This window comes from Sorghum bicolor, chromosome 8 (assembly GCF_000003195.3).
Source record: "Sorghum bicolor cultivar BTx623 chromosome 8, Sorghum_bicolor_NCBIv3, whole genome shotgun sequence".
NCBI lineage: Eukaryota > Viridiplantae > Streptophyta > Magnoliopsida > Poales > Poaceae > Sorghum > Sorghum bicolor.
The window spans coordinates 54,576,348-54,602,956 of record NC_012877.2 but is presented as its reverse complement, the minus strand read 5'-3'; the positions used below and the strand labels follow the sequence as shown (position 1 = coordinate 54,602,956).

The 26,609-nt window shown below is 39.4% G+C and overlaps 2 protein-coding genes and 1 pseudogene across 2 annotated transcripts; 1 reads left to right on the top strand and 2 right to left on the bottom strand.

Moving 5' to 3' along the window:
• On the bottom strand, nt 160-8,812 carry LOC8068809 (annotated as a pseudogene).
• On the top strand, nt 15,168-18,788 carry LOC8066337 (calmodulin-binding protein 60 A). The gene is made up of 11 exons (XM_002443283.2): nt 15,168-15,444; nt 15,564-15,681; nt 15,981-16,042; nt 16,234-16,718; nt 16,843-17,003; nt 17,109-17,306; nt 17,386-17,545; nt 17,626-17,708; nt 17,792-18,046; nt 18,141-18,219; nt 18,295-18,788. The coding sequence occupies exons 1-11, from the start codon at nt 15,329-15,331 to the stop codon at nt 18,600-18,602; spliced, it is 2,025 nt and encodes a 674-aa protein (XP_002443328.1). The 5' UTR covers nt 15,168-15,328; the 3' UTR covers nt 18,603-18,788.
• Nucleotides 18,907-26,017, bottom strand: LOC8068808 (kinesin-like protein KIN-14Q). The gene is made up of 18 exons (XM_021446370.1): nt 25,687-26,017; nt 23,928-24,094; nt 23,685-23,828; nt 23,282-23,536; nt 23,140-23,211; nt 22,985-23,050; nt 22,482-22,613; nt 22,306-22,387; nt 22,127-22,222; nt 21,875-22,051; nt 21,679-21,785; nt 21,419-21,594; nt 21,089-21,250; nt 20,755-21,008; nt 20,510-20,673; nt 20,250-20,408; nt 19,468-19,883; nt 18,907-19,378 (listed from the first exon to the last, which is right to left on the bottom strand). The coding sequence occupies exons 1-18, from the start codon at nt 25,778-25,780 to the stop codon at nt 19,243-19,245; spliced, it is 2,859 nt and encodes a 952-aa protein (XP_021302045.1). The 5' UTR covers nt 25,781-26,017; the 3' UTR covers nt 18,907-19,242.

The window sequence follows — 26,609 nt, the reverse complement described above, 5'->3', positions numbered from 1 at the left end:
AAAAGAAAAAAACAACTATCCAACAAGAGTCAACAGAGTATGTCATTCATAATTTCAGTTCCAAATTTGGCATCCGTACCACTACAGAACTTGGTGGCAAACAAGTTGTGTGCGTCATGCATAAGTTCAGCCATTCCAACTTCCGCAATTATGCAGGGGTTACAGAGTTTCCAAATTACACAAAAATTATATGCAACCCGACAGTGAAAGTGTAATGTAGAACCTGTACAGTTTGCACTGTGATCGATACTGATCATTACATATACACAAATCAGTCAAGCTTGGCATCCATACAGGGAGTACAGAAAAACCGGTTGGAAGCAAGCTTTGTTCCCTCCCATACTGCAATCTAGAGAAAACATTGTATGCAATCTACAGCTAAAAAAAATACAGTAAAAACCTGTACAGTTGGGCTTGTGGTTGATACTGATCAATCAAATCGGCGCTGACTCTTGTTGATTTTGTTATTCCCATGTCACTGTACAAGGTCTTTACCAATTGTCAGAATTAGTGGGAGAACCTAATGGAGAAAGAATAGGACAATGGCTATCGATCATGTCAATCCTCACTAAAACTGTATCACAGTTCAGTGAATAGTCTTGCTAATTACCGCACTGACTGGGGCACACTGACTTGCGAGGACATGCCCAGGGTATAGCAACTGTACAAATGCTGTTGTTTCTCTATGTTCAACTACATGAAGTAGCTCAAAGTTTGCTTCAGTTTTGAACTCCCGCCTCCAAACTTCTTGTTCCACTCTATAAACTCATCCATTGTACTTGAATCAGGCGAAAAGCTGGCATGCACCTACAGTAAATTGTTCAGCTGATTATTCGGTACTTGATATATAGGAAGCTAAGAGGAAAAACCTCTTCTTAAATCATGATGCCAATTCATTAGCATGCCTCAAAATAAGTCATGATTCCCTCACCTGGCCAAGCGCAAATTTGAAGTCATCCATTTCAAGTGGTCGAATGTCCTTGGTTCCATACAATGGAGGCTCAGGCCTACCTTCAGCAATCGCCAAACTCTTCTCCTGTATGATGAAAAAGGGGACTTAAGAGCCACTAGAAGGGATGAAGGGGAAGAGATGCATTGAAAAATCGTTAACCAAAGAAAGAGATTCTGTGCACACCTTTTTCTCCTTCTCCATGATTTCATCGAGGGGGCGAAAGGCTGCAGTTACACACAGATTCTGTAGGGAAGGGAAACAAAATGGTAAATATCCAATTCTGCCTCCCAGCTGAAGAGTATAAAGCACACCGACGTCAGCATACCTTCAAGTCAGTCCATAAATATCCACCAGCCATACTGGCAACTAATTTGAGGTCCACATCTGGTGCCAACATTTCTTTGGATAGTATTACTTTTAAAATCTTCTCTCTACTTGACGCATCAGGAATGCTCACCATTAATCTGCAAATAATAATCAGTGGCCTGAGCTAAGGGGTGGACATAAATTTGTCTAGTTCAGGGGATCATAGAAGCCTGCCTGCAAGGAAACCTTCGAATAACAGCATCACCAAGGTCAAATGGCCTATTTGTGGCTCCAAGAACGGTTACATGTTCTTGCTCTTTAGTATGCAAACCATCCCAGTTTATCAGGAATTCATTTTTGAACTCGCTCATTGCTTCGTGCTCTCCTGGCCTTTCTGGCTTTCCTAGGAAACTGTCAACCTGTTAAAGAAAAAGTAACAACTGTAAGAGCAAGTGCACAACACACTCAAACAGAATAAAAAAATGAATAACCCATTTGGGTGCACACCTCATCAACAAATATTATAGCAGGAGATAATTTACTTGCCAAAGAGAAAATTGCCTTAACATATTTCTCTGCTTCTCCCAACCACTGAAAACAAAATGAAAAATGCACCAGATTTACTAGTAGAACAGACTAAATTAGCATGCAAAAGAACAGTTGTTCTTGTTTAACAGTACCTTTGATGTAATGCTTGATATTGACAAGTTGATAATGTTTGCACCTGCCTCAGTAGCTACCGCTTTTGCAAGCATTGTTTTACCTGTTCCAGGAGGTCCAAAGAGCAGTATTCCCTTCACAGGCTGCCAGAAAGCAATGTGTTAGCAGTACTTCCATATATGTAAATGATAGCTACCAGGCAAATATGCTAGGCTCAATTTTCCATTTTGAAACTAGGCAAGCACCTTTCTTAGCTGCCCTTCGTTGAACAATTCAGGTCTATGTAGAGGGAGCATCAACAATTTCTTCAGTGTCTCTTTCACATCGTCCAGGACTCCGGTATCCACAAAGGTTACTCCAGGATCATTAGGTGAGATAACATTTAGCAGAATATTTTCCTCGAACACATTCTCTGTGAGCACACCCTGACAAAAGAAACTTGCATGAATTTTTGTGCCTCAGACTTTTAACATATACAGAGAGAGATGGAGGGGTCACCTTTAGCACATGCTGTGGTCTCTTACTTTCGCTGTGTGTTCTCTGTACCACACTGAGTCCATACTTGAGGCTGTAGTAACAACGCTAACATAGCATTCCCCAGAACTCATCGAAGCTTATATGAAGGTCTGATACAACATTAACATTGCATTTTTACCTTTCAATTGGAAGTGCCATTTTGTCACATTTTGGACGGCCAAACTTCTGAAGGTGATGACTAATAGCATATCCAACAATCTTATCCACATCTGAAATTATTCAGAGCTATATAAATGTTCAATAAATTTATTATTGCAAGGGGCAAAAATAAAAAGTTGGTCCATGAGCAACAATGGAAAGAACAGCTTACCTTCATTAGTCAGTAATCGATCATTGATGGATAATTCTTCAAGACCAATGCATTCAATTTCTCTGCTAGACAGAAACTGCAATGAAAAAACAGAGTGTCATGGGCATACTATAGATGGCATTAATCCGAGCAGCACAACCATGCCGATGCCTGGTGGCCGCAGCACAGGGCAGGGACAAACAGAGGAGATAGGAACTCTTGATCCATTTCTTTATTGCTTTATCAAAACGGATACAATCCCCATATATATGTACATATATAGATGAGAAAATTTGACTGTTAAGAAACATAAAACTTAGGAAATAGATAACAACTCAATGTTATCTATAATCTTGTGTGTTCAGGTTCATTGTGTCTTTAGTAGTACCAGATTTTTAGCTAGTAGTTAAGGAGAATAATGAGGGGATAAATCCCACTTGTTGAGAATAGGGCCTTGACTGTGTTTTGTTTGCCCAGGAGGGCTATTTCCCTTGTACATAAAACTCTCTTTTCTCTATCTTAATTGAAGGGCAGAGCTCCTGCCGCTAAAAAAAAGGTTAAGGAGAATAATATGCAATTATAGGACTTATTACTGCAGTAATTAGGAGGATATCATGGTGAGGGCTGAGAGAGACGCATCAATCAAAAGGAGGGAGAGAAGGAGTGATTCCCTAGTGTGTGTTAAAACTGAGGCAGTGATTTCCTAGTGTGTTTGTGATAAACACTGAAGAGAGAGGGAGTGATTTCACCATCGCAGCCTGGCAGATTTGGAAGCAAAGAAATGACTTCATCTTTGATAGAGGTCGTCCCTCCTTTAGTTCTTGGAAGAGGCTTTCATGGAGGAAGCTAAACTCCAGGCTTTGAGATTCACTGATGCTAAACGACCAGCTTTCTCTCTTTGTATAGACTCCCTAGCCTAGCTTCTTCTTCTCCTTCTGTTTTGGTGGCTGTTGTATAGTTGTACAGACTTTTTTTAATTTATTTAATAATAATAATAAAATCTTACAGTGGGGGCTTCCCCTGCTGTATTCTCACTCAAAAAAATGTGTGTGTGTGATAAACACTGAAAAGAGAGGGAGTGATTTCCCAGTGTGTTTGTGATAAAAAACAAAGAAAGAGAGGAGTACGTTCAACCAAAAAAGAAAGAAAAAAGAAGAAAGAGTGAGAGATTTCCAACTCAAGGTTGGTACTCCAATAAATGTTGATATGTTTAAAGAAACGGTCTAATCATATCTTACCATACGAATATTACTAATGTTGGCCTTTAAGTGTTTCAGTATCTTGTTCTAATTGTTTCTTCAAATTTGATATCTGTGCTCCATTCTGCCAAAAAAACAATAAATGAAAATCTCCAGGTTAGATAAAGTACTACCTACAAACACAGTGCCTAACAGAAGTGCTTATGGATGACACTACCTGTGGAAGATCAATGGAAATTTTATTAGGGAAAAGATTATTTAGATGCTTTGTTGACTCTGTTGCAGTTCTGCTTCCTTCAGGGTTACTTCCAATGGCTTCCTGCATGTTTAAACCAAACTTTCGAGAGATATAAAGTGATATTAACAGTACTGACACATAAGATTACAACAGCCCTAAAAGTGTCCACTGTTGCATGTCATTACACTTTATAAGCCCACAAAAAATAATGTAAAAGGATGACAATGTTACTGGGTAAAATCTAAGTGGGGACTCATTGCCAGTAGGAACTAGGAAGCCACACAACATCAACAAATCGAGGATATAATAACAAAACAGTCCAGAGCACTCAATTAACATCTTTTACACAAAGTGGGAAAACATGGAAACATGACTCCATGCCAACTAGTAAATTCAAGAATCGTCCAAGTCCAAATAAGCTTTTTAGAGAACAACCTGTATTTTCTCTGACTCTACCTTGAGCATTCTTTTATCTTAAAAACTTGTGCTTCCTCAAAGGTGTGCAAGTATACCTGATCCTTGTAGCTCTGTGTCTGAGTGTGAGACCCAATTATCAGAACACCAGGTGGAAGGTCATTGATCAGCGATTCTGTACATTTGGTGAATGACTTCTCTACATCCTTGAGTAACACAAACAAATTACTGCTTTTGCTTTCTTCTGAAATGACCTGAAAGGCAATTAAACTGAAACTGTATTGTTGGAGGCAGTAAGAGAATACATTTTAGTGATGCTGATCACCTATAACAGCCAATACCTCAATGAACTTTCCTAAAGCAAGGCTATTGACTTCACCACCAGAAGAGTCTAGCCGAAGTTCAGCAGCTGCAGAAATATCAAACAACAAATCGCTCATAAGACCAAAAGAATATCAATAGGTAACTAAATCCACATTGCTTTAGAAGTTCAGACTAACCATAACAAAATAAGCCACGATTTCGGTCACATAAACCTCCAAGATCATTTCCGGCATCGATAGGGTCGTCAAATAGAACTCCAACTTTAGAGGACCCATTTTTTTCAAAAGCAAGTACCACTTCACCCCGATAAACATAAGAGCTGTAAAAATAAATCAAACAATTCATCAGAATGAACCAAATGTATCTCAGTAGTAATATAATCAAATGACCACCATGACATGATCTATCAATGTGTTGTAAGGGTAGAGTATAATTATACACAGCTCTCCTGCGTGTTCAAGAAAACAAAAAATGATTTATAAATATCTAAAGCAAATCAAATCCACTATGGTATTGATTTAAGTTCATGCATTGAAACCATATACTCTTTCAAAAATATTTATTAACTGAAATTCTATTTATGGTGAATTTCCAAATGCTATTGCTATATTATGTATATTTTTCTTCACTTATATTACAAAAAATCTCAATTGTGTTCTTGTTTAGACTTTATCAAAACACAAGAACACGAGCTTCCAGCATCAATTTTCCAAATTAAGTCCTTCTTTAATATAATGATACACAGCTCTCCTGCATGTTCAAGAAAAAAAACATTAATTATACGTGATACAAATTAATCCTTCTTCAGAACACATAGAAAAAAAATACAAAAGAATCAGCAAAGTTGGACCAGCAGTACTAGGTTCAAATGAAACAAGAACAGATAGCTTTCACTTTTCAGCAATAATACCTGGGTGTTAACTTTAAGGAACCATCACCAATATACTCCACCCTATCTCCTGCATAACACAAAATATGTAAAGGTTTGATTACAGTGCGAGTAAAATTTTGATGAATAAAAGAAAGGGAGCACAAAAAAACCTTCTCTGAAAGTGCTTTTTCTGGATGTTCCCACAATGTCAGCTCCTGAACTAAAAGTTGGTGCATCATCACTCCTGACATCCTTTAGGGACTCTTGTAGCTTTGAAGACATCTGCATGGAATTATTTCAATAAATAATACTTCTGTTGACATATTGGGCAGCTAAAGGGTACAGTAAAAACTCTGATTGTCCATATAAATAAGGGAACCTATGTTGAACTTACACCACACAGAATAAGAGAATCAAGTATGAGAAGTCTAGCATTGAAGTGCTTTGCAAGCGCCTTTATCAATGTTTCCTGGTACAGTTCGGACCCTAGAAGCATGATTGTGCAAAACAGTTAGAGATGTACAGAAAAGCAAACACCAAGAAAATTGTGAGGCAGCCATAACAATGTAACACGACTCCAGGGCATTAGTTTCTCACCAGCATTGTAACTAAAATAAAAAACTGATAAGAAATACCTGTCGGACCAGATAATAGAATTCGCTGATTTAGAGATGAAACTTTTTGTGTACATTTGTTGAGCTCCTTGTCCATGTGTACGAATGCAGACAACAAGAGTATCTCCTTTGTACTATCACTGCAAGAAATGAACAAAGATTAATTAGAAAGAAGGTGCTAAAATACAGATTGCTTGCTCCTAGTATTTTGGGAAAATTACTGAGATCTGATCAACAGTGTGAATAGGAAAAATATCCAAATGTAAATATAAAGACTAGAAGATAACAGATAACTCTTAAAGCGAATCCAAAAACATTAATCTAGATTTCTAGAACTAGCAATGACCTGAGATAATACGGGAAATTATCAAGGGTTACATGGATATCCTTTGGGCTAAGAATTCCTTGTTTCAGCTCATCCTTAAAGGCTTGCCATCCACTCGGACATAAAGTGGCTGATGGATTAGGACTCCTGAAATTGCTCTGATTTTCTAGAGCTTCAAAATTCATCAGTTAAGTTAGATGTCAGATAAAATTAGTCCTGCAATATCAGAGCTGGTTACCTTAGTTGTAAACTTACCAGATTTTTCTATTCTTTGGTCTCTAGATGCAGTAGGGACTGCCAATGGGCCCACCAAATTGTTATGCCCAGATACTAATATGTTGGGCCCAGTCAGAGGATGCTGAAAAATCTGCCAGCAGGTTATGGATCACTCCAGGATAGCAAGTCAAACTAACAAATCTGACTCATTCTACCATTGCTGAAGTACCTATTAGTACCAAATATATGGAGAAAGGACAGAGGAATGAAACAGACATGTATGGTGCCAAATCTGGTAATAAGGATACATAGCCATGCACCCCACTTCGACCAAAAAATATCTCATCCCCTCCACTGAGGGGAACTTTGGCACCTCGGATGATTTGTGTTCCATTTACTACAACCGAACCAACCATGCCTGTAACCTCTAACTCCCATGGACCTCCTTGCTGGAATAAGAAGCAACAAACTGTCTACAAGAAGCCAAAGAAACATAACAATTTAACTGCATTCTAACCGTGCAGAAACATTAAAGGACCTCAAGATGCCGCAACAGGCATAGATTTCTGTCAACAGTTTGGTCATCCAAAACTATGTGACATTTGTGACCTCTGCCAACAGAAATTTCGCTGACAGAGAGTAGAACATGAGGAGTCTGCAATCACAGATGGTTGATATTCAGTATGAGTTCATAGATTGGCAAAAATCAGTTAAGCAATTTGAGCATTATGACCTGATGAATATAAGGAACAAGTGCACTAGTTACCAACAGTGGGAGAAAGTTTTAATGAGCAGATCTTGTCTGATTAACCACAAGAATGGAAGGTCAAGATCTCTTAATCATGATGATGAACTTACAGGCTCATTCACACCAAATGCAGATATTTTGTCATAACCTTTTTAAGAAAAACAGGCAATTGCTTGCGACGCTAAAACAGTTCTTTCAAAAACAATTTAACCAACACAACACTTGACTTCTACGGATACTTTTACTTTCAGCATCCTGCAAATCCTTGAGTGATGCATTGAGAGAAACTATCAGTGAACAGTTGACAAGCCCACAGAAGGAACCAAATGACACTGCAGAAATGAACATAGTGACAAATAGGCCAGCCAAATTCCCCAAAAGATAAAAAAAAAGAGAAATCCCTACTATAATAACTGAAAGCCAAGAACGTTCAAGAATCTGCACCAGAACTTCACACCCTTCTTCCCAATGACCAAAAATCAAGAACACTTGCAGTTGACCGCAAGAAAGCCGTGACCTGTAACGTGGTACAAGAACTGCAAATAGCGAAACCCCAAGAACCGACAAGAAATTGCAGGCGAGCTCCAAAATGCAAGAACACGCGAACCATCGTGCGGCAAGAACCATCGAGAGACGAGAAGTTCAAGAAGAACCAGGAAGAGGTCCCGACGATCACCTGCGAGTACAGCGACAGCAGCTTCGCCCACAGTGCCGGCTCCAGCTCCTTCACCTCCGCCTGCGAATCCAGTCGACATTATTAGCCCCAACAGAGACGCGGTCCCGGCCTGCCCGGCCCGGCTGTGGAGTTCACCTTGCTTCTCTTGTTTCCAGGAAGGGCGGAGGCCGACGGCGCCGGTCGCCTGCCTTTGTCGGTGTCGTCCTTCCCTCCTCCGGCACTTCCATTGCCTCCGGGGGCCGCCGCCGCTGGGGCGGCGCTCCGGTGAGTGTCCCCCATGGGGTTCGTTACACTTTCCGAAAATGGAAGCCGAAGCCTCGGTGGACCTTTTTTTTTGTTTTTTTTTTTTGCGAGAGGGATATAGAATGCCGGAGTCGGAAAGGGCCGGAGGTTTATGGGGAGCGGCCGAGCGGGGTGGTCCACTTGTCAGGGTTGTTTTCTTATCTCACAGCATTTCTAAGGGTTTTGTATTTGATGTTTGTATTTGAGTAATTTGCCAAAAAGCTCCAAAAGAGGTATCCAACGGTTTTGTATTTGGAGTTTGCAATTTGGGCAACTTGGTAAATGAGGGAGCAAACTTGGCAAAAATGTCAAGCTGTGGACGACTTTGCAAACCCGATCGCGCGAGCAAAGTCACGCGCGCCTGGAGACCTTCTATTTTTATCCTTTGTCAAGTCCAAATGCCAAATCCCTTGGAGATGGTCTATTTTTATCCTTTGCATTTTGTTATGGGAGTTTGCAAATAGCAACAAATGCCAAGTCAATTTGCCAAAATCTTTAGAGATGCTCTTAAATTTGCCTTATAGCATTTGCACCAAATGACTCTGGCCTTGATTAGTTCCCAAAAATTTTCAAGATTCCTCGTCACATCTAATCTTGCGGCACATGCATAAAGTATTAAATATAGATAAAAAAAAGCTAATTGCACAGTTTATCTGTAATTTATGAAACGAATTTTTTGAACCTAGTTAGTCTATAATTAAATAATAATTGCTAAATAAAGCCGAAAATGCTACAGTAGCGAAACTCGCGAGTCACAAGGATGTTTATAAGGCATTGTTTAGTTTCTGTCAAAAAAACTTTTACTCTGTTCTATCAAATCTTTCAACATATACATAGAATATTAAATATAAATAAAAAATTAATTGCACAATTTACTGAGGATTCCTTAGTGTTTTGACTAGTGGTAGTGTTTTTTAAAAATTAAAAACACTAGAAAAACACCAGTATTTAATAGGAACTGGTATATCTGAATAAGCTAAGCTACTAATGACGGTAAAACGACTTGCTCTGATGAATCCAGCACTATGACAGCAAAATGGCAACTGAAGAAACATCGACACCATGTTCTTCCTTCTTAAAGAAACACATAGGGCATGTTTGCGAAAAAACATTGACACGTGTTTTTTGAATTCAAATTTAGATATAATAATACTACCTCCCTCCGTCGAAGTCCACTTTTTCTAAGTTTACTTAAATTTATAAAAAAGAACATCAAGATTTATGATATTAAATTAGTATTGTTAAATACGTTATAAACTATATTTTTATAATATACTTATTTTGTATTATAAATATTTATAATCTTTTCTATATATCCAGTCAAACATAAAAAGTAGATTGAGTATATGGCATAATTAAATTAATGTAAACTTGTTACTGCAAGCATACGCGCTGTTACTTTTGAAAAGAAAATGCATTATCTGAACCTCTAATATCTTTTAGAGACTCAAACTGTACTTTCGCTGTTCAAACCACATAGAAATGTTTGATCATTTCGGCAACTGACTCAAGATCCACATCTGGTCCTAATGTTTCTTTGGATTTCAAAATCTTTTTTACGTTAGCAATAAGTGAAAACACTATTTTGAGTATTTCATTCCCACCCATTGTAATAACTGACATAGTAGGTCCGCATTCAAAAAGGCAATCTTAGGCCAGTCTTAATGGGAGTTTCATGTGAGTTTCATTCACATTAAATAGGTTGCCACATAGGTATTTTTGATGACATTGCAGTGTATTTAAGAAGAGAGAGAAGAAATGAGGCCTTGTTTAGATCCAAAAACTTTTTGGATTTAGCACTTTTGTTTTTATTTGACAAACATTATCCAATCATGGAGCAACTAGGCTTAAAAGATTCGTCTCGTGATTTACAGGTAAACTGTGTAATTAGTTATCTTTTTTATCTATATTTAATGTTTCATGCATGTGCCGCAAGATTCGATGTGACGGGGAATCTTGTAAAGTTTTGGGTTTTTGGGTGTAACTGTCTTGGCACGATTACCAACTCTCTCTATGAGTCTTGGAATTAAATGCCTCTGAAACCATAGAACAAAACTCTCCATTGAGAGTGGTTGTTTCATCCAAGTTTCATTTCATTTCACATGACTTGACAGTCTTGGAAACAACGCTAGCATGCTAGAAATAGCTAGGCATTAGGCCAATCTCAATGCATGTTTCATGGGAGTGTCATGCACATTAAATAGGGTGCCATATAAGCAAAATTGCTGACTTGACAGGGTCATTAAATGAAGGAGTTTCATCAAATGAGAGAGGAGTTTCATCCCCATAAAACTCTTATAGCTCGGTTACCTAGTTTATAGTTTTGGTAACTGTGCCACGAAACTATGCATTGAGACTGGCCTTATTCCTTCTCCTGCCCAAGCGCAAATTTCAAGTCATCCATCCCAAGTGGGTGATATCCTCCCTTCCAAGTGAGGCGGCAGGTTTGATTGGCAGATCCATCAAGAGCCCGAGCAAGTAGAGGCAAAAGGCAGGGCTCGAGCGAGTAGAGGCAGAGGTGGCATCGAATCGAGGGATTTTCCCCATAATTGTTGGGGATAACCACTTCCACGGTCATGGTGTTTCTGCGCAGGGGAGTAAATCATGGCCAAATGAAGAATGTTTGGGACTGCTTTGCTCCATATTTTTTAGCTAAATGGTTTTAGCTCCACGCACTTAGTTCGAGAAAAAAGATGGAGTTGTGAGAGCACCTAAAGAGATACTCCACGAACTCTAGTTTTTTGTGGAACTACTCCATAGTGGAGTTTGTGGAGCAGAGTTCGTGGAGCAGTGCCAAACACCCCTTTTGAAGGTTTTTTCCCACTAGAATTGGAACAAAAGTGGTCCCAAACAGGCCCAAAACCCAGTGAGTGGCTTTAGCTAGCTGCTGCCGCTTGACCATGGCTCCGTGGTCGTGCTGTACCGTATCGAGCTCCACTAAGAAGTCCACTTAGAGTTATGTCATTAGTCTTCTGATGCGTCCGACTGCTGTGCACTTCCTGATAACATGACCTAGACATTTGTTATGCATTTTCTGATGCTTGCTTTGATGTCGTGATATGTTACCGTAGGTTTGTACTGGTAAATATGCACCTGTTAAATAAATTATGATAGTAGCATAAAAGATATTCCATGGATTTCAAATTATAAAACGTTTTGGCTCCTTTAGATACGTAGCATTTGCTATGCACTTAGATATACACTATATCTAGATACATAATAAAATCAATATATCTAGACAATTTAAAACGTCTTATAATTTAAAATGGAGATGAGACTCTTTTACGGTTAAAAATACTCAATACTGTCGCTAATTAAGGTATGAAGAAAAAATATAAATACGTTAGAGTGTTTATCACTAAGAATCGAGAAATATATATGTATGGTGTTGATATTGTAGCAATATATGTTAATAAATAATATGGTTTGCTAATGTGAATATCTTGAATGAAAACATAATGACATGTGTGTTAGGTGGATGTTGACGTGGACACTTTGTATGACGAGATAATTGAATGTGCTTTGTGCTAGTGGGATGTTCTAGTGGATGATGATGTGGATACTTTGCATGGCAAGAGAAATAGTCAGTGAAATTTATCTTTATAATAGATATAGATAACAATTGTGATCACTTTTTTTCTATTGGTTATTAGACTATATGTCATCTTTTGGACAAAACTATGTACAACTATATATATTAACAGCTTTTCATGATTTTGAGCTGGATGTATGTTTGTAATCCATCCGCTGGCGATCCAAAGGCCATCCATCTGCTCCCATGCACTGCCCTTTGTGTGCAGTTATATATATATACGACAGATTAATTCGATTCTTCTGAGAAACCTCCTCGTATATCTATGAATTAATTAAAGAAAAAGCGAGCTCTCGCCGACTGCTGAGTGCTGCGGCTTGCATTGCGCCGGCCGGTCGGCAAATGCTGAAATGGATACTTCGAGGAGATTTCGTAGAGGGACTTACGTCATGATTCAGTCATTCAGGGCACGTCAGGGTGTAGACATTCCGCTGATTCAATCACTGAATGAAAAATGCTAGCTAGGGCTGTTTAGTTCCCAAAAATTTTGAATTTTTTTAAAGATTCTCCATACATCGAATCTTATGGTACATACATACATAGAATATATAAAAAATAACTAATTGTATAATTCATGTGTAATTTACGGAATTAATAATTAGACAATAATTATCAAATATAAACAAAAATACTACAATAGCACTTTACAAAAATTTTAACCAACAAAATAACCCCTACTTATGAAAAAAAAAAACTACGTACTAAGAAGCATTTTGAAAGTTGTCGACATAGACACAACTAATTTCTATACAAGCACCACCACATCTTCCCAAAGTGCCCTCAAGCGCGGCGGGACACACAATTCAGGTACCATTCGAGCACAATGGATACCCCGCCGACATGGACCCCACACCACAGGTGTGCACCTTGCTGGCAGTTTGTCTTGTTTAGTTTGTGAAAAGAATTTCTTTTTAATATTGTAGTATATTTATACCTATAGTAATTAGTGACTAATCATAGACTAATTAAGTTTAAAAAATTCATCTCGTAAAATACATATAAATTGTGTAATTAATTATTTTATAATTTATATTTAATGCTTTATAAACGTGTCTAAATATTTGATGGGAGAGGACGAAATTTTTTTTGAGCGGGACCAGAGCCATATGATGGTTAGGAGTTGTTAGGACAGCTAGCTTTCGATTATTCCGAGAACTACACTCCTGGCACTCTGAGCCGACTGCAGCTGACTTTTGCATGCAGCTAGTCTCGCTCTCGCATGCATCATGCATGGATTCTTCCCGGTGAATTCCTCCGTAACGATCTGGCCGGCCACCTGATCCCCACTCAGTCACTCATCATATATATTTTCCAAAAAATTTTACAAAATTTTTCAGATTCCTCGTCACATCGAATCTTTAGACGCATGCATGGAGTATTAAATATAGATAAAAATAAAAACTAATTGCACAGTTTGGTCGAAATTGACGAGACGAATCTTTTGAGCCTAGTTAGTCCATGTTTAGATAATTTTTGTCAAATACAAACGAAAGTGCTACAGTGTCGATTTTGCAAAATGTTTTGGAACTAAACAAGCCTAACTGCAAGATTAATCTGGGCGCATAAATTAATAAACCTACCATTCGAGCGGACGCCGCCACTGGCCACAACGCTGACGCCGTGTTGTCTGGTCAGGTCAAGTGTGCACGCAGTAGCAGAATGAAGCTTCCTGTCTCCTGCACATGCACTGCTTCAGATTTCAGAACTGCTCGGTACACGTACCACATTCTATTATTCTGACTGTTTGTGCGCAAAAAAAAAATAAATCAACTTTGTCCGTATCAAAATTACAGTGCAGGCGAGGCCTTGTTAAAGTTGCTAAAAATTTACAAAATGACTACCGTAACACTTTCGTTTGTATTCAGCAATTATTATCCAATCATGGATAGATTTAAAAGATTTATCTCATAAATTACAGATAAATTATATAATTAGTTATTTTTTATTTATATTTAATGCTCCATACATGTGCTGTAAGATTCGATGTAACGGGAAATCTTGAAAAAATTTATAAAATTTTTAGAAACTAAACAGCCCCCGCGTAGCTGGTGTCTCGAATAGTTAAACTACTAAGGCTTTGTTATTAGTTTCTCCAAAAATCAAAAACTTTTTAAGATTTCTAGTCATATCAAATCTTGCAGCACATGCATATAACGTTAAATATAGATAAAAAATATAACTAATTACACACTTTGCCTATAATTTACAAGATGAATCTTTTAAACCTAATTAGTCTATAATTAGATAATAATTGTCACGTACAAATGAAAGTCTACAGTAGCCCGAAAAGTTCTTCAAAGAAAACTAAACAAGGCCTAATAACAGTAAAATGACTTGGTAATTGTTCTGATTCTGATGAATCGAGTACTACTTTGACAGTAAAATTTGGACTGAACGACAACGACAACAAGCTAAAGCTATTTATTTATCGGATCCAAATGTAAATGCCTAATTAGTACTAGTACTATCTAATAATTCAGACATGGTACAAATCAATGCAAACGCATTACTACAAGCACAAGCGCTAATTAAGTTGAGACTTGCGAATCGAAAAGGCTGTTTTCTAGTCTTTTCAGAGACTCAAAACTCTTGTTTAGTTCACCCTGAAAACCAAAAAGTTTTCAAGATTTTCCGTCACATCGAATCTTGTAGCACATGCATGAAACATTAATTATAGACGAAAACAAAAACTAATTATACAGTTTAGTTATAAATCACGAGACGAATCTTTTGATCCTAGTTAGTCTATGATTAGATAATATTTGTCACAAACAAACGAAAGTGCTACAATAGCGGAACTAAACAAGGCCCAACGTTTGACAGTTCAACCTTAGAGACTAAGCGCCGAAAAACCAACGGACAAACCGTTGACACTTTCGAGTCTTCTCAAACCGCAGAAAAATTTCAGACGCGCGACTTCGCAGCCCGGCCGGCAGCAGTGAAGGCGCAGGAACGTTCCCAGCTCGTTCCTGCCGCCTTCCCGCCATCTTCTCGCCCGGCCTCTCTATATATCATCAGCGCCGCTCGCTTGGATTCTCCGGCGGCCGTTGCTTTATTTGTTCTTGTTCATCGTCCGTCTTCCCCAATGGCGCCCCCGCCTTCCTCCTCCGGCAGCAGGCGCCTCCAATGGTCCGGAACCGACGGCGGTGCCGGCGGCGGCGAGCTGTCCCTGCCCCGCAGGCGCTGGCAGTCAGTTGGACTGTGAGTTTGGATTTGCCCTTCTTGACTTGATATTGCCTGGTTCTGTGCTGTTTTCTTGGTTATGAGATGATTATTAGCAGGCCGTTGATTTGATTGGTTGGTTGGTTGGTTGGTTGCAGGCAGGTTAGGAGAACGAGGAGGAAGACGACGGAGGGGCTGTTTGGATTCAGACGGGTCATGGAGGCGGAGTTCATGAGCATGTTCCTCCCGGTCTTTGGGTCAATGCTTCAGAGAGTGGTGAGGACTTGGTCAGACTAAGCTCTCTCTCTCTCTCTCTCTCTCTCTCTCTCTCTCTCTCTCTCTCTCTTACTTTTCTTCAGATCTAGTTGATTTTGCTATTTACGGGTGTTTTATTTGCTATTTCTCGTTTGATTTTCGATAGTTTTTTTTTCATGTTGCAAAGTCTCTGATGAGATTTGTTGAAGGAACCGATTTTAGTGCAAATGTTTCAGCTCAAAGAAAAGTTCAGTTTTTGCGAGGAATTACTACTCCTAGAACTCTTCACTGGTCTGACTTGTGATATTTGCTCATCTCAGGTTTCAGAGGAGGTAGAGAAAGCAATGTTCAGACAATTCAGTGCACCAGCAGCACCTCCTAGGTAACACATATAGTTTCCCTTCATATGAATGAATCAAAAAAGTTTCCCCTGATATGAATGGATCAAAAAGGTTTCATTCGACAAAAGTGTGTTGTTCTATTGAGTGCACCAATACATTTCAATTTGTTTCTTAGATATTTTATAATTTCACTAGCGCAATCAATTCAGCTGTTCCTTTTATCCATTTGTAGATTACTGGTGGACAGGAATCAGCACCCGAGGTTTCAGCTCGTGTTCTTGAGCGGTCTGAAACCCGTGTACACACTGACAAAACTAGAATCAGACAACGGGACAGCACTGAAGGTGGCCATAGTCGAAAGGCTTGAAAACAGTCGCACAAACATCGTCAGATACGGTCCTCTTTCTTCTGCTAGGGTTGAAGTTGTAGTCCTCCATGGCAACTTCAATGCTAGAAATGAGGAATCCTGGAGCCCTGAAGAGTTTAAGAAGCACATCGTATCCGGTCGAGAGAAGAGCGCCCAGCTTCTCACTGGGAATCTGGCACTGAAGCTCAATGGAGGCGAGGCTGTCCTTGAGAATGCAACCTTCACCGATAACTCCAGCTTCACCAGCACCAAGATGTTCAGGCTGGGGTTGAGGCTTGTCAATTCTTCTGGAGAGAGGGTTCTTGAAGGAGTCACCAAGCCGTTTCGTGTGAAGGAGCGCAGGGTAGAAGGTATGCCTTTTTTTTTTTGCTAAACATTCAGATTCAATATATTTTAGAACCCACAGTCTTGGTTGGAGGCTTGGAGCTCAGAGTCAAAGTTGACACCATCATATTCATCTGACCTTTGTTGTAGGATTTGAAAAGCACTACCCTCCAATGCTGGACGATGAAGTGTGGCGTTTGAAAAAGATTGGTAAAATTGGTGCTTACAACCAGGCCTTGTCCGATAATGGAATCAATTCTGTGCAAGAGTTCTTACGGGCTTATATGAAGGATGAACAGAAGCTTTTGAAGGTAAAGGCTCTAAAAAATTTCTTGCGTTAATAAATACTGGTTGATATTGCTAAACATGTTCAAGATGGTTGACTGATACAAGAGCTTTGGCTTTTCAACATCTAGATTTTCAACAAGATGCCACAGTCAACATGGAAATCCATCATAGAGCATGCCATGACGTGCAAAGTTGGCGACAGTCTTTACCTTTACAAAGTTCAGGACAAGGATGCTGGTCTTTTCTTTGATGAGATATATCAGCTTGTTGGGGCAAAGTTTGGTGATTGTTACAAGCCCATTGACCAGCTTAATGAAATAGAGAAGGTGCGGTCTCCTCAACTGCTTCAAACCAGGAGAGTTTCTCTTTATTATTCTAATTATTTTTTGTGCTTTTCATAAACAGAATTTAGTGGAAACCCTGAAGCAAGGAGCCTATCAGAATATAGATGGCTTGCAGCCTAACTACAAGATGGTGAACAACCACCCTGTACTCTGCAGTTTCCCTGCACAGGGTACTTCCCTGTTTAGTGCTCTTCATCCAAATCAGCAGACACTCAACTATGGTAATGCCTAATTCTGTAGATTGGATTCACAACTGTAGTATAACTTTGCATATCTAGTCATTGATATCAAGTTTTTACAGATATGGCGGATAGCTCAACTTGTGTAGGATTTGGAACAAGGCCTTCAAGGGAGACTTTCAACACATGCCTTGGAGCAAGTAATGTAAGTAGTGCTTTAGATGTGGATAATTGTAATAACATGTATACCAGGTATCTAAGATATTGTTATCATCAATCTGCAAACAGGTGCCAGTTGATATATCTAGATTTGCTCAGGGGCAAACTTCCAATTATATGCAGTTAAGACATGAGCAAACAATAAACAGAGTTCTACCATATGATTCAAGTAAAGGAGCCTTGTTACCCAGACCAAGACTTACACAGTTGCAGATACCAAACTCTGAGAGAACATTTTTTGGTCCAGATGCTAGTCCTCCTGCTGTTATTCCAAACAACATTCTGGTTGGTCAGGGTGCTGCACTCTCTGAAGAATCATACAGTGTAAGCCATTTATCTAATTTGATTGAAACTGATGAATTCAGTGTCAACTGCATATATTTGACTGAGCCAAATTTAACTCTTTTTGTGCCTGCAGGGTCTTCCAGTCGATAGTTTATCATCTACGGACGTGATCATGTCTTTGATGCAATCTTCATTCCAACTTCCGAGAAACAGTAAGTACATTGAAATATTCTGCTACAGCTATTTTACCAAGAATGATGCTCACATACTTTCTATGGCATCTGCAGGTGAGAGTTCTAGCAACCATTCTGAACAGCAATGCAATGGTCATACAACAATGCAGTTACAACAATTTGTCACTGGATACCAGCCATCAAGAACAAACAGTTTTGACTTAAACTCATGCGATGAACTCATACAGAAGTTCATTTCCAAGATTTCGAATAGTGAAGGGCCATCTACACCACTTTCACCCCGCAAATGGGTCAAGATCAGAGCTGCGTTGAAGTTAGCGTCTGTAGGGAGGCTCTCCAGGACCTCAAGGAGGGGTCCGTATTGCAACCCATCAAGGCCAAGGCTTGTACCGATAATATGAGCACTCTTAAGAGGCATCGATAGATTTTGTAAAATAGACACTGCAGATAAATCTGTTTAACTTAAAGTAGAATATATGTTGTTGAACAATTAGGTATCAGTAGTTTAGAGTATTTGCATGCAGAAGATTTCAAGTCTCTTTGTTATTATCTATAAATTCAGGAGAATGTATAGTTTTTTCATCTCTTTCACAGTTTATTTTGTTAAAAAAGGGTGACTCTGACTAGATGCAGTGATAAAGTTATAATTGGTCTGTAATTGATGATTCATTATGAGAAAGGGTAACGTACATGAGACAGAGAAAGCTGTAAACTTGGCACATGTCTATTACAAGCAACTTTCAGTTGATGCTGTCATGGCTAATAGATACATGACACAACATTACTTTCTAAGTATGGAAAATGTACAGAAGTCTCAATTTGAATTTCCTTCATATTTATCATCTCTCTGTCCTCTTTGCTGTCTCTTTCCAACTTTAATGTAATAAATAAAATGTTTTACCTATCAGAATGTGCATCAGTTTACATCATTGATCTTGATCCTTCTGGAGGTTTAAAAAACGCACTCCTTTTGGGCTTCCTGCTATCTCACCTTGACCCAGGTGAGCATGGTCACAGCAAATCAGGCTTCACATTAATTGACTACTTTGCAATGCCAATTTTTCCATTTGGTGTTCTTCTTCCACCTATGCTGCTCAAAGTTAGCTGGTTCCTGTTCCTGGTTGGTGTTTGCAGTTTTTTCTGCGACAGTGGAGACTTGCTTGCTAGATTTGAACTCCTAAGTAATTCAAATGCAGTAGGACAAGTTAATCATTTGCACAGAATAATTACATGCATCTGTAAAATAGAATGTGAACTCACGCTCACCTCATTGATGTAGCTTCAGGCTTTTTTATAGTTGAGGCGCCTCTATTGGCAATACGAGAAGCTTTTAGTCCCATGGTTGACATCCCAATCTCTTGGTTGGAACAGCTAGTAGCAGAATCAAAGCCGTGTAGACCCACCGATGGTATTGATTCAGTCCTACAACTTTGTTGCATAGGACTGTGTATTTGATAGAAAGAAGTTGGAAGCTGTGCTGTGTCAGGCTCCAACTCTACGTTGGAATTAGAATTCTCAAAGTGGTCGTCTCCAAGAGCCATCTTGTCAACCCAACCCCCTAATCGTATTTCTTTCTGAGGACCATTGCAATTCTGAACTGAGTTAGACGAGTTGTTCTCAGTGAGGATGCCAGACAAATGCATTTTCGACCTCTTCTGAGCTGGAGTGAAGACATTCTGGACCTTTTACAAGCACAAAAGAGAATTCTGATAAAATATACAGTACAGTTCAGCATGTCAAGAAGATTAAAAGCAACTGGTGGTATCATCTCCAATATTTGAGACTTCTTTCTGTTCAGATCATGTACTGTAATGTTTTCAACTTAATGGTGACTTTGTTTTCATAGATAGCTCTATGTTACAATTGATTTTCCACTGTCAAATTATGGGCATGCAGATATCTTAATTTCTTCAAAATATTTAGCAAGTTTTCTTCGTATTGAAATTTGGAATCATAACTAAGTAACCAACACATGTAAACCTATTTTTTAAAATGGAAAGAGAAATAATTTCAAGAAAAAGAACTGAAATAGACTAGGAAAAAATCACCTCTAGGTTCCCATCTTCTTCCATTGGCTGCCTGTCTTTAGGAGCTGCAGGTGTTGCATTGCCTTTTCTAATTCTGTAAATGCTTGGGCTTGACTGTGTGCTTAGAATGTTCTCCGGTTCTCCTTCCTTCTTAGCCAATGCAGCCTTGAGGAAAGCAATCTGAAAAGACCAAAATAACATTACTTCCTTGTAAATCAAAATGGTAGTGTCACCTGTAGCCTTTTTCTTACAGAAATAAGCCATAAGAAGTGTGTAGACACCTGTTCTTTGAGCTCTCTAATCTCGCTGCCTTCTTTATTTGGTTTTGCTGCACCAAGCTCAACAGAGGCAACACGTTCAGCAAATTTCAAGGTGCTTATCGTCTCACCAACTGCGTCAAGTTCTGGGCTTATGTGAACAAACATAAGCGTTTTTGCTTGTCCTCCTGAACATAACAACAAAATGTTCATGACAGGTTCCACTACTACCAAAGTGATAAATAAGGATGCTAACTTTTCTACATTACCTAGTGAATCTTGCAAGAGCTGGGTGAGCTTGCTGTTTCGGTAAGGTACATGTGTGTTCTTTTGGGAAAGGGATGCAATCACATCTCCCAGTGCTGAAAGTGACTTGTTTATGTACTGAGCCTCCTTTAGTCTATCTCCAACAACCTCAGACTTATCAACCCTTTCACTGCCTGCTAGATCTACCAGATGCATGCAACCTCTTAAAACTGTCCCAGATGTCAAATCTCTTCCTTGCACATGAACAGTCAAACAACTGCATGTGGATTCCAAAGTAATAAGTAAAAATATGAAGTGAAGAACTTCTCTATGTGAAGGAATTATGCCAAGCCAAACCTGTGGGAGCGGCTACTGCGGTCATTTATGGCTGTTGAACCCACTGCACGATTCTTTTGGCCTTGATTCATCAGTTCAACAACATCAGACGTAGATGTGACAGGAACCATGCTTGCATCTGGAACTGCAAGTCCTTTCTGTGATGTATTTTTAATTTCTAATGTAGCTCAATGTCAAGGATATTCAAAATGTCCCACAAATAAACTAAGATCTTTCGCTAAAAAAAACTAAGATCAGAAGAGAAAAACAAAGAAGTTTTTACAGACTTCTCAAACAGAACCAAAGGAGTGTTAACACTACAGCCAGATTTTGTACTAGTCAAAAGGATATCTTCTGTTTCCAGTATCCTGAAGGAGATCTCTCACTTGCTCATTGTATATCTCAATCATCTGTACAGAAATATCATAATCTATTGTCCCCTTTCTCTGTGCTTGGAGATTAAATAAGTCATTTAATGCTCTATAGTTGACACCTAGGCTTTCCTCTGTTAAAACTTTAGGTCCACTCTGCAAAACAACCATACAATGATCAAACTTTTGAGGAAAAAGGATTACTCCAAGCGTATTATATTTGTTAGCACAACTTATTACCATTGTATAAGTCTTCCCAGATCCTGTTTGGCCATACGCAAATATGCAGACATTGAAACCATCAAGAACTGAACGTATCAATGGCTGCATATCTGAAAAGACCTCATCTGCATTAACAGAAAAGAAGCTTGACATTCATTGATAAAGTCATACCAAAGTTTTTTAGATGAAATGCACTATATGAACTAGTTAGAACCTTGAGTGGCTGCTGGACCAAAGACTTTGTTGAAAGTGAAAGATTTGCTTCCGTCTTTTCCATACTTTGTAGGAGTCATTATTGCAATGGTTCTTTCTTCCATTCCAGCAACACTGCTTAAGGAACTTATTTGCCCAGGAAGGAAAGGCCTGACTCGACAATAAACTCTAATATTTCCTGGAGACAAAAGAATTATATATAATTTAGACTTTGATCCTATACCTTCTGCTCCTTCAATGCACAAAATTATACCTTTAAGATCCTGTATCTGGTTGTATAACTTGCGATTTTCCTCAAGAACTTTATGGTATCCAGAAGCAGCATTGGATAGACTGTACAAATGCTTCCCTATTGCAACATGTGACAAAGACGCTATCAAACAATTGGTCTAGTTTTGGAGGGCGAATGCAAAATGATCAACTATAATTTACCAAGTTTAGTGAACTCCTCAGAGTAGTGCCATTTCAATTGTTCCATGCCAGACTTGATAGAAGAAACAGTACCTCTCAACTCCTTTAGGAAATAAAAAATTGTTAAAGAAAGGTTGATGAGCATGATTCTTAACAAGGATGAAATCATGAGTTCATGATGGGGAAAAAAGGCATACCTTGATCTGTTTGTGCTGTAGATCAAAATTGATTTCTTCCTTTAGTTGGAACTTTTGAGCTGCATTACTACCATTTACTGCAAAATTGGCCTCCTCCTTTGTAGTCAAGATATTTTGCTTCTCTTCATCCATCTTCATTTTATTCAACAAGCAGTGACAAATATTAGTATATGAAATCTGTTCTTCCATGGACGAAATAACTTAATTACAAGATATAGTCGGCTATATCGATTCAGTTTCTGTAGATTGAGGATAAAAACAATATGCTTTCACATGACCACAGGTGGAAGTGTTGTATGGTTCCAGTAGCATGTCACAAATGGGCAATGATTCAGTCATTTAAGATTTCATATGCTTTCAACTGCTTTCTTTCCTCCCACATTAATAGTCTTTATGGTTAGTAGCTAGTTTTTCTATAGTTTGCAACCCAAGAAAATCGAACAATATAGATTTCTGAATAATAGAAAGAGCATTTTTCATGTCAGTAATCGAACAAGACATACCAAGTTCTGATTTGCAAAGCGATGTTCGTATTCCTGAATAACTTTGCTTAGTAGTGATTCAACAATCTGCAAATTAGCAATGCAATTTTAAGTCTTTATGTTCATCAAACATACTAAAGATAGATCACCAACCTATTCAAGCAAAGTATGCTTACCAATGGGACTTCTTCTGGTTTCTTATCTAAGAGAATTGTGCGGACAACCGCGCTAAGGGAGTCTGTAGTAGTCTATAAAACAAGACAAAAGTCATGAGTGAGTGTGAAATAAGAAATTTTACTACATTGCAGCACTTACTACCTCATAGGATTCTGGAGAACAATCAGGAGATAACTTTTGCTCTCCTGGAAAAGCATTCTGGGTAGCCTCTTCTGAGTGCATTCTTGCATTCTTATTCATAAAAGCATCAGAATTCTTAAGTATGAAATATTTTCCGGAAGCCAAAGGCTTCGGAATGCCACCATATTTACATGCAGCTTGCCTCCCTGTTTTCTTACTTTCACTGAATGACTTCAGAGCAAGAATACAGTCCACGATTCGAACACTTTTGCCACCCTATATACAAATTGGCAGATAAAAGACGTCAAGTTTTCTAAAAGTAAACTTTGCACAGGAATAATTTGTTCCAGGTGCACTGTAAACCTTGAGTTACAAGAAAAGAATTGTGACATGCAACTCTCTTGAATCAAGATGACATAACTACCTTTTCCAAATCAGACACCTCAAATGTTGGGAGGCCAAAATCTTGTATAACGACAAGGAAGTTTCGCAGATTTTCAAAGTACTGATAGGCACACAAGGCTGAGCCATCTGCAGGGACAGCGGTATCTGACGGGACTCCGACAATCTAGAAGTATTGTTAACATTGGCAAAAGATTGGCATCAAATATTTGGCATGTGCGACAGCGCAAAATTAAATTAGAAAATTCAATGTGAGATGTGTAACCTTTGGTATGGCGCCTGGCTGGGCCTTGTTCAGTGCGTTGCAGAGGACAATGCCATTTCTCAGTCCAAGCTGGAATTCCTCCTCAGAGGGCTCTTCTGGCAGGTCCTTTGCACACACTGCCCCAACCGTTTTTCGTAACCAACTGGCTGCTTCATGCCTTCTTATTGCTGCATTAACCAAGAGGGAAAATAAGTGCACCTTCCTCTTACATAATGTAATAATCACAGACAGAGATGCACTTGAAATTTATAGATTTTCAGGTAATAATAAGGCCAGACTTAAATTTCCTTGGTGGAGTAGTAATCCAACTAAAAGTAGCTGTCAAATTCCATTCTACTTAACCCTGATTTAGTATGCTTGATGTTATCTTACCACGGTGTCATACTCTCATGCTAGCATTGTGTTTGTAAGAATGTGTGTCATCAACAATCACAACAGTATTTATCCAAAAAAAAGGGGGAAAATCACTATAGTATAATTTGCACAGCTGCTCCACTTGTACAGCACTGTATTGCGTCCATAAATGGAAATTTTAGTCCATACCAATATATAGCAAAAGGTAAATAAGAAAACATAAAACCTTTCTGCAGTGAGATGCAGAAAACAAGGATCACATTAAGTCTACGAGACTGAGCTCAACAGGATCTCAGATTGAAACAGTAAACTACCAGACAGGGTGTTCAACAACAGCATCCCATGAGGATTATGCCAACCAAAATTTTCCGACAAATTTGACTTCAGCGTCAAATCAATCCACTGCAACACAAAGACGAGACTCTCCATGCCCAATCGCCGAACCAAGAACACCTTACAACAACAGACATTAAACAATCTGATTCACCCCTGATTCAGCGCGATCTGCGCGGCAGGTGCCCAAGAACCAATATATTGCAGCCAACTGGCTGCTTCATGCTTTCTTATTGCTGCATTAATCAACAAGGGAAGAACCTCTGGCATATTGTAATAATCAGAGATAGAGATGTCCTTGAAACTTATGGATTTTCAGGTAATGATAACTTGATAAGGCCAGACTTAAATTTCCTTGGTGGAGTAGAAATCCAACTAAAAGGAGCTGTCAAATTCCAATCTACTTAACGCTGATTTGGTATGCTTGATGTTATCTTAGCACAGTGTCATGGTAGCATTGTGTTTCTAAAAATGTGTCACATCAATAATGACAACAGTATTTCACCAAAAAGGGAAAAAAAAAAGAAAACAATGACTGCAGTATAATTTGCACAGCTGTTCAACTTGTACAGCACTATGTTGTGGCCATAAATAGACGTTTTATTAGTCCGAACCAATATATAGCAAAAAGGGAAGAAGACATAAAACCTTTCTCCAGTGAAATGAGATGCACAAAGCACGGATCACATCAAGTCTACCCGACTGAGCTCAGCTGGACCTCAAAATTGAAACAGTGAACTACCAGACAAGCTGTTGAATTACTACTAAGATCCCACGAGGATCATCACACCCAAATGGTTCCGACAAATTTGAAAAATTCGAACCCGTCCTAGGTGAATCAGACAGACTTCAGTGTCAAACCAGCCGATCCACTGCAACACAAAGACGAAGACTCTCCGTGCCCAATCGCCGAGCCTTTCCACCCAAAGCGCCGAACTAAAACCAACAACACCTTACAACAGCAGACACTAAACAATCCGCCCCACCCCACCCCACCCCCTGACCCTGATTCATCGCGCGCGATCCGCGGCAGCAGCAGGTGAGGTGCCCAAGAAGTACCGAATGAACTCACCGGCCTCCTCCGCCCTTCGCGCGGCCACGTCGTCGTCCCCGACGCTCCCGGTACCCCGTCGCATCGCCTCCTCCAAAACCGCCGCCGCCGCCATTCCCGACGCACAGTCAAAGAACGCCCGAGCCACCACCACCAGCACCGGTTCTTCCGACAAGGCGGACGAGATCGAGCCGCGGAGAGGGAGAGTGTGTGTAGGGTGGACTGCACTCGCGTGGCGTCTGCTGGAGGTGAGGTGGGGGGGCGAGAGGTGGGGTAGTATTCTTGGGATCGGGCGGCGCTGGTTTCGAACGGCGATGGCGCTCCAGGAGAGAAGAATTCGAGAGCGGTTGGGATGATGTGGACGTTGCGGGGGAAGGGAGGTGGGGGTGAAGTTGGAATAAGGAGATATCGTGGGGCGATCTGCAAAAATGTTGTACCTATGTAACATTTTGCTCATACTCTTGCATTTTCTAGGATCCTTTTTGAAACTATTTTATTATATATTTTTTTTGAAAATCGCATTTTTCTTGGATTCTGGTTCATCGTTCAATGACAGGTCTCGCTCATCATCAGTGGATGGACCTATTGTGGCCCTGTTTGTTTGAACTTAACTTCTGAATATGTCAGCTATTTAACAGTGTTTTTTTCTTACAATAAATCAGCAAACAATATTTTCAGCTATAGCAATGAAGGTAGACGCAATGGGAGCATTGTTAAACATGTTTAATCGGTCGGTGATATTTTTGCGTGCGCCACTAACTTAAGAAGGAAGAAGAAATTTGTATGGACTGAAACTAGAGAGGAAGCTTTTCAAACTTTCTCAAGCAGAAACCGGGTTACAGCTCCGGTGTTAGTCCGAGCCGACATCACCGAGACGTTTGAAGTTTACTGTGATGCATCCAATGATGCTGGTACTGCCGGCTAATATTGTCCGGGTTCCGCAG

What these genes read in the sequence shown, in the direction of transcription:
- LOC8066337 (XM_002443283.2), top strand. Translation starts at nt 15,329, where the DNA reads ATGGCGCCCCCGCCTTCCTCCTCCGGCAGCAGGCGCCTCCAATGGTCC. An exon ending in CGCTGGCAGTCAGTTGGACT is followed by an intron (nt 15,445 to 15,563) that starts GTGAGTTTGGAT and finishes GGTTGGTTGCAG; the next exon opens with GCAGGTTAGGAGAACGAGGA. An exon ending in CATGCCTTGGAGCAAGTAAT is followed by an intron (nt 17,709 to 17,791) that starts GTAAGTAGTGCT and finishes ATCTGCAAACAG; the next exon opens with GTGCCAGTTGATATATCTAG.
- LOC8068808 (XM_021446370.1), bottom strand. Translation starts at nt 25,780, where the DNA reads ATGGCGGCGGCGGCGGTTTTGGAGGAGGCGATGCGACGGGGTACCGGG. An exon ending in CAGGATACTGGAAACAGAAG is followed by an intron (nt 21,251 to 21,418) that starts ATATCCTTTTGA and finishes ACATTGAGCTAC; the next exon opens with ATTAGAAATTAAAAATACAT. An exon ending in CGCAGTAGCCGCTCCCACAG is followed by an intron (nt 21,009 to 21,088) that starts GTTTGGCTTGGC and finishes ATCCACATGCAG; the next exon opens with TTGTTTGACTGTTCATGTGC.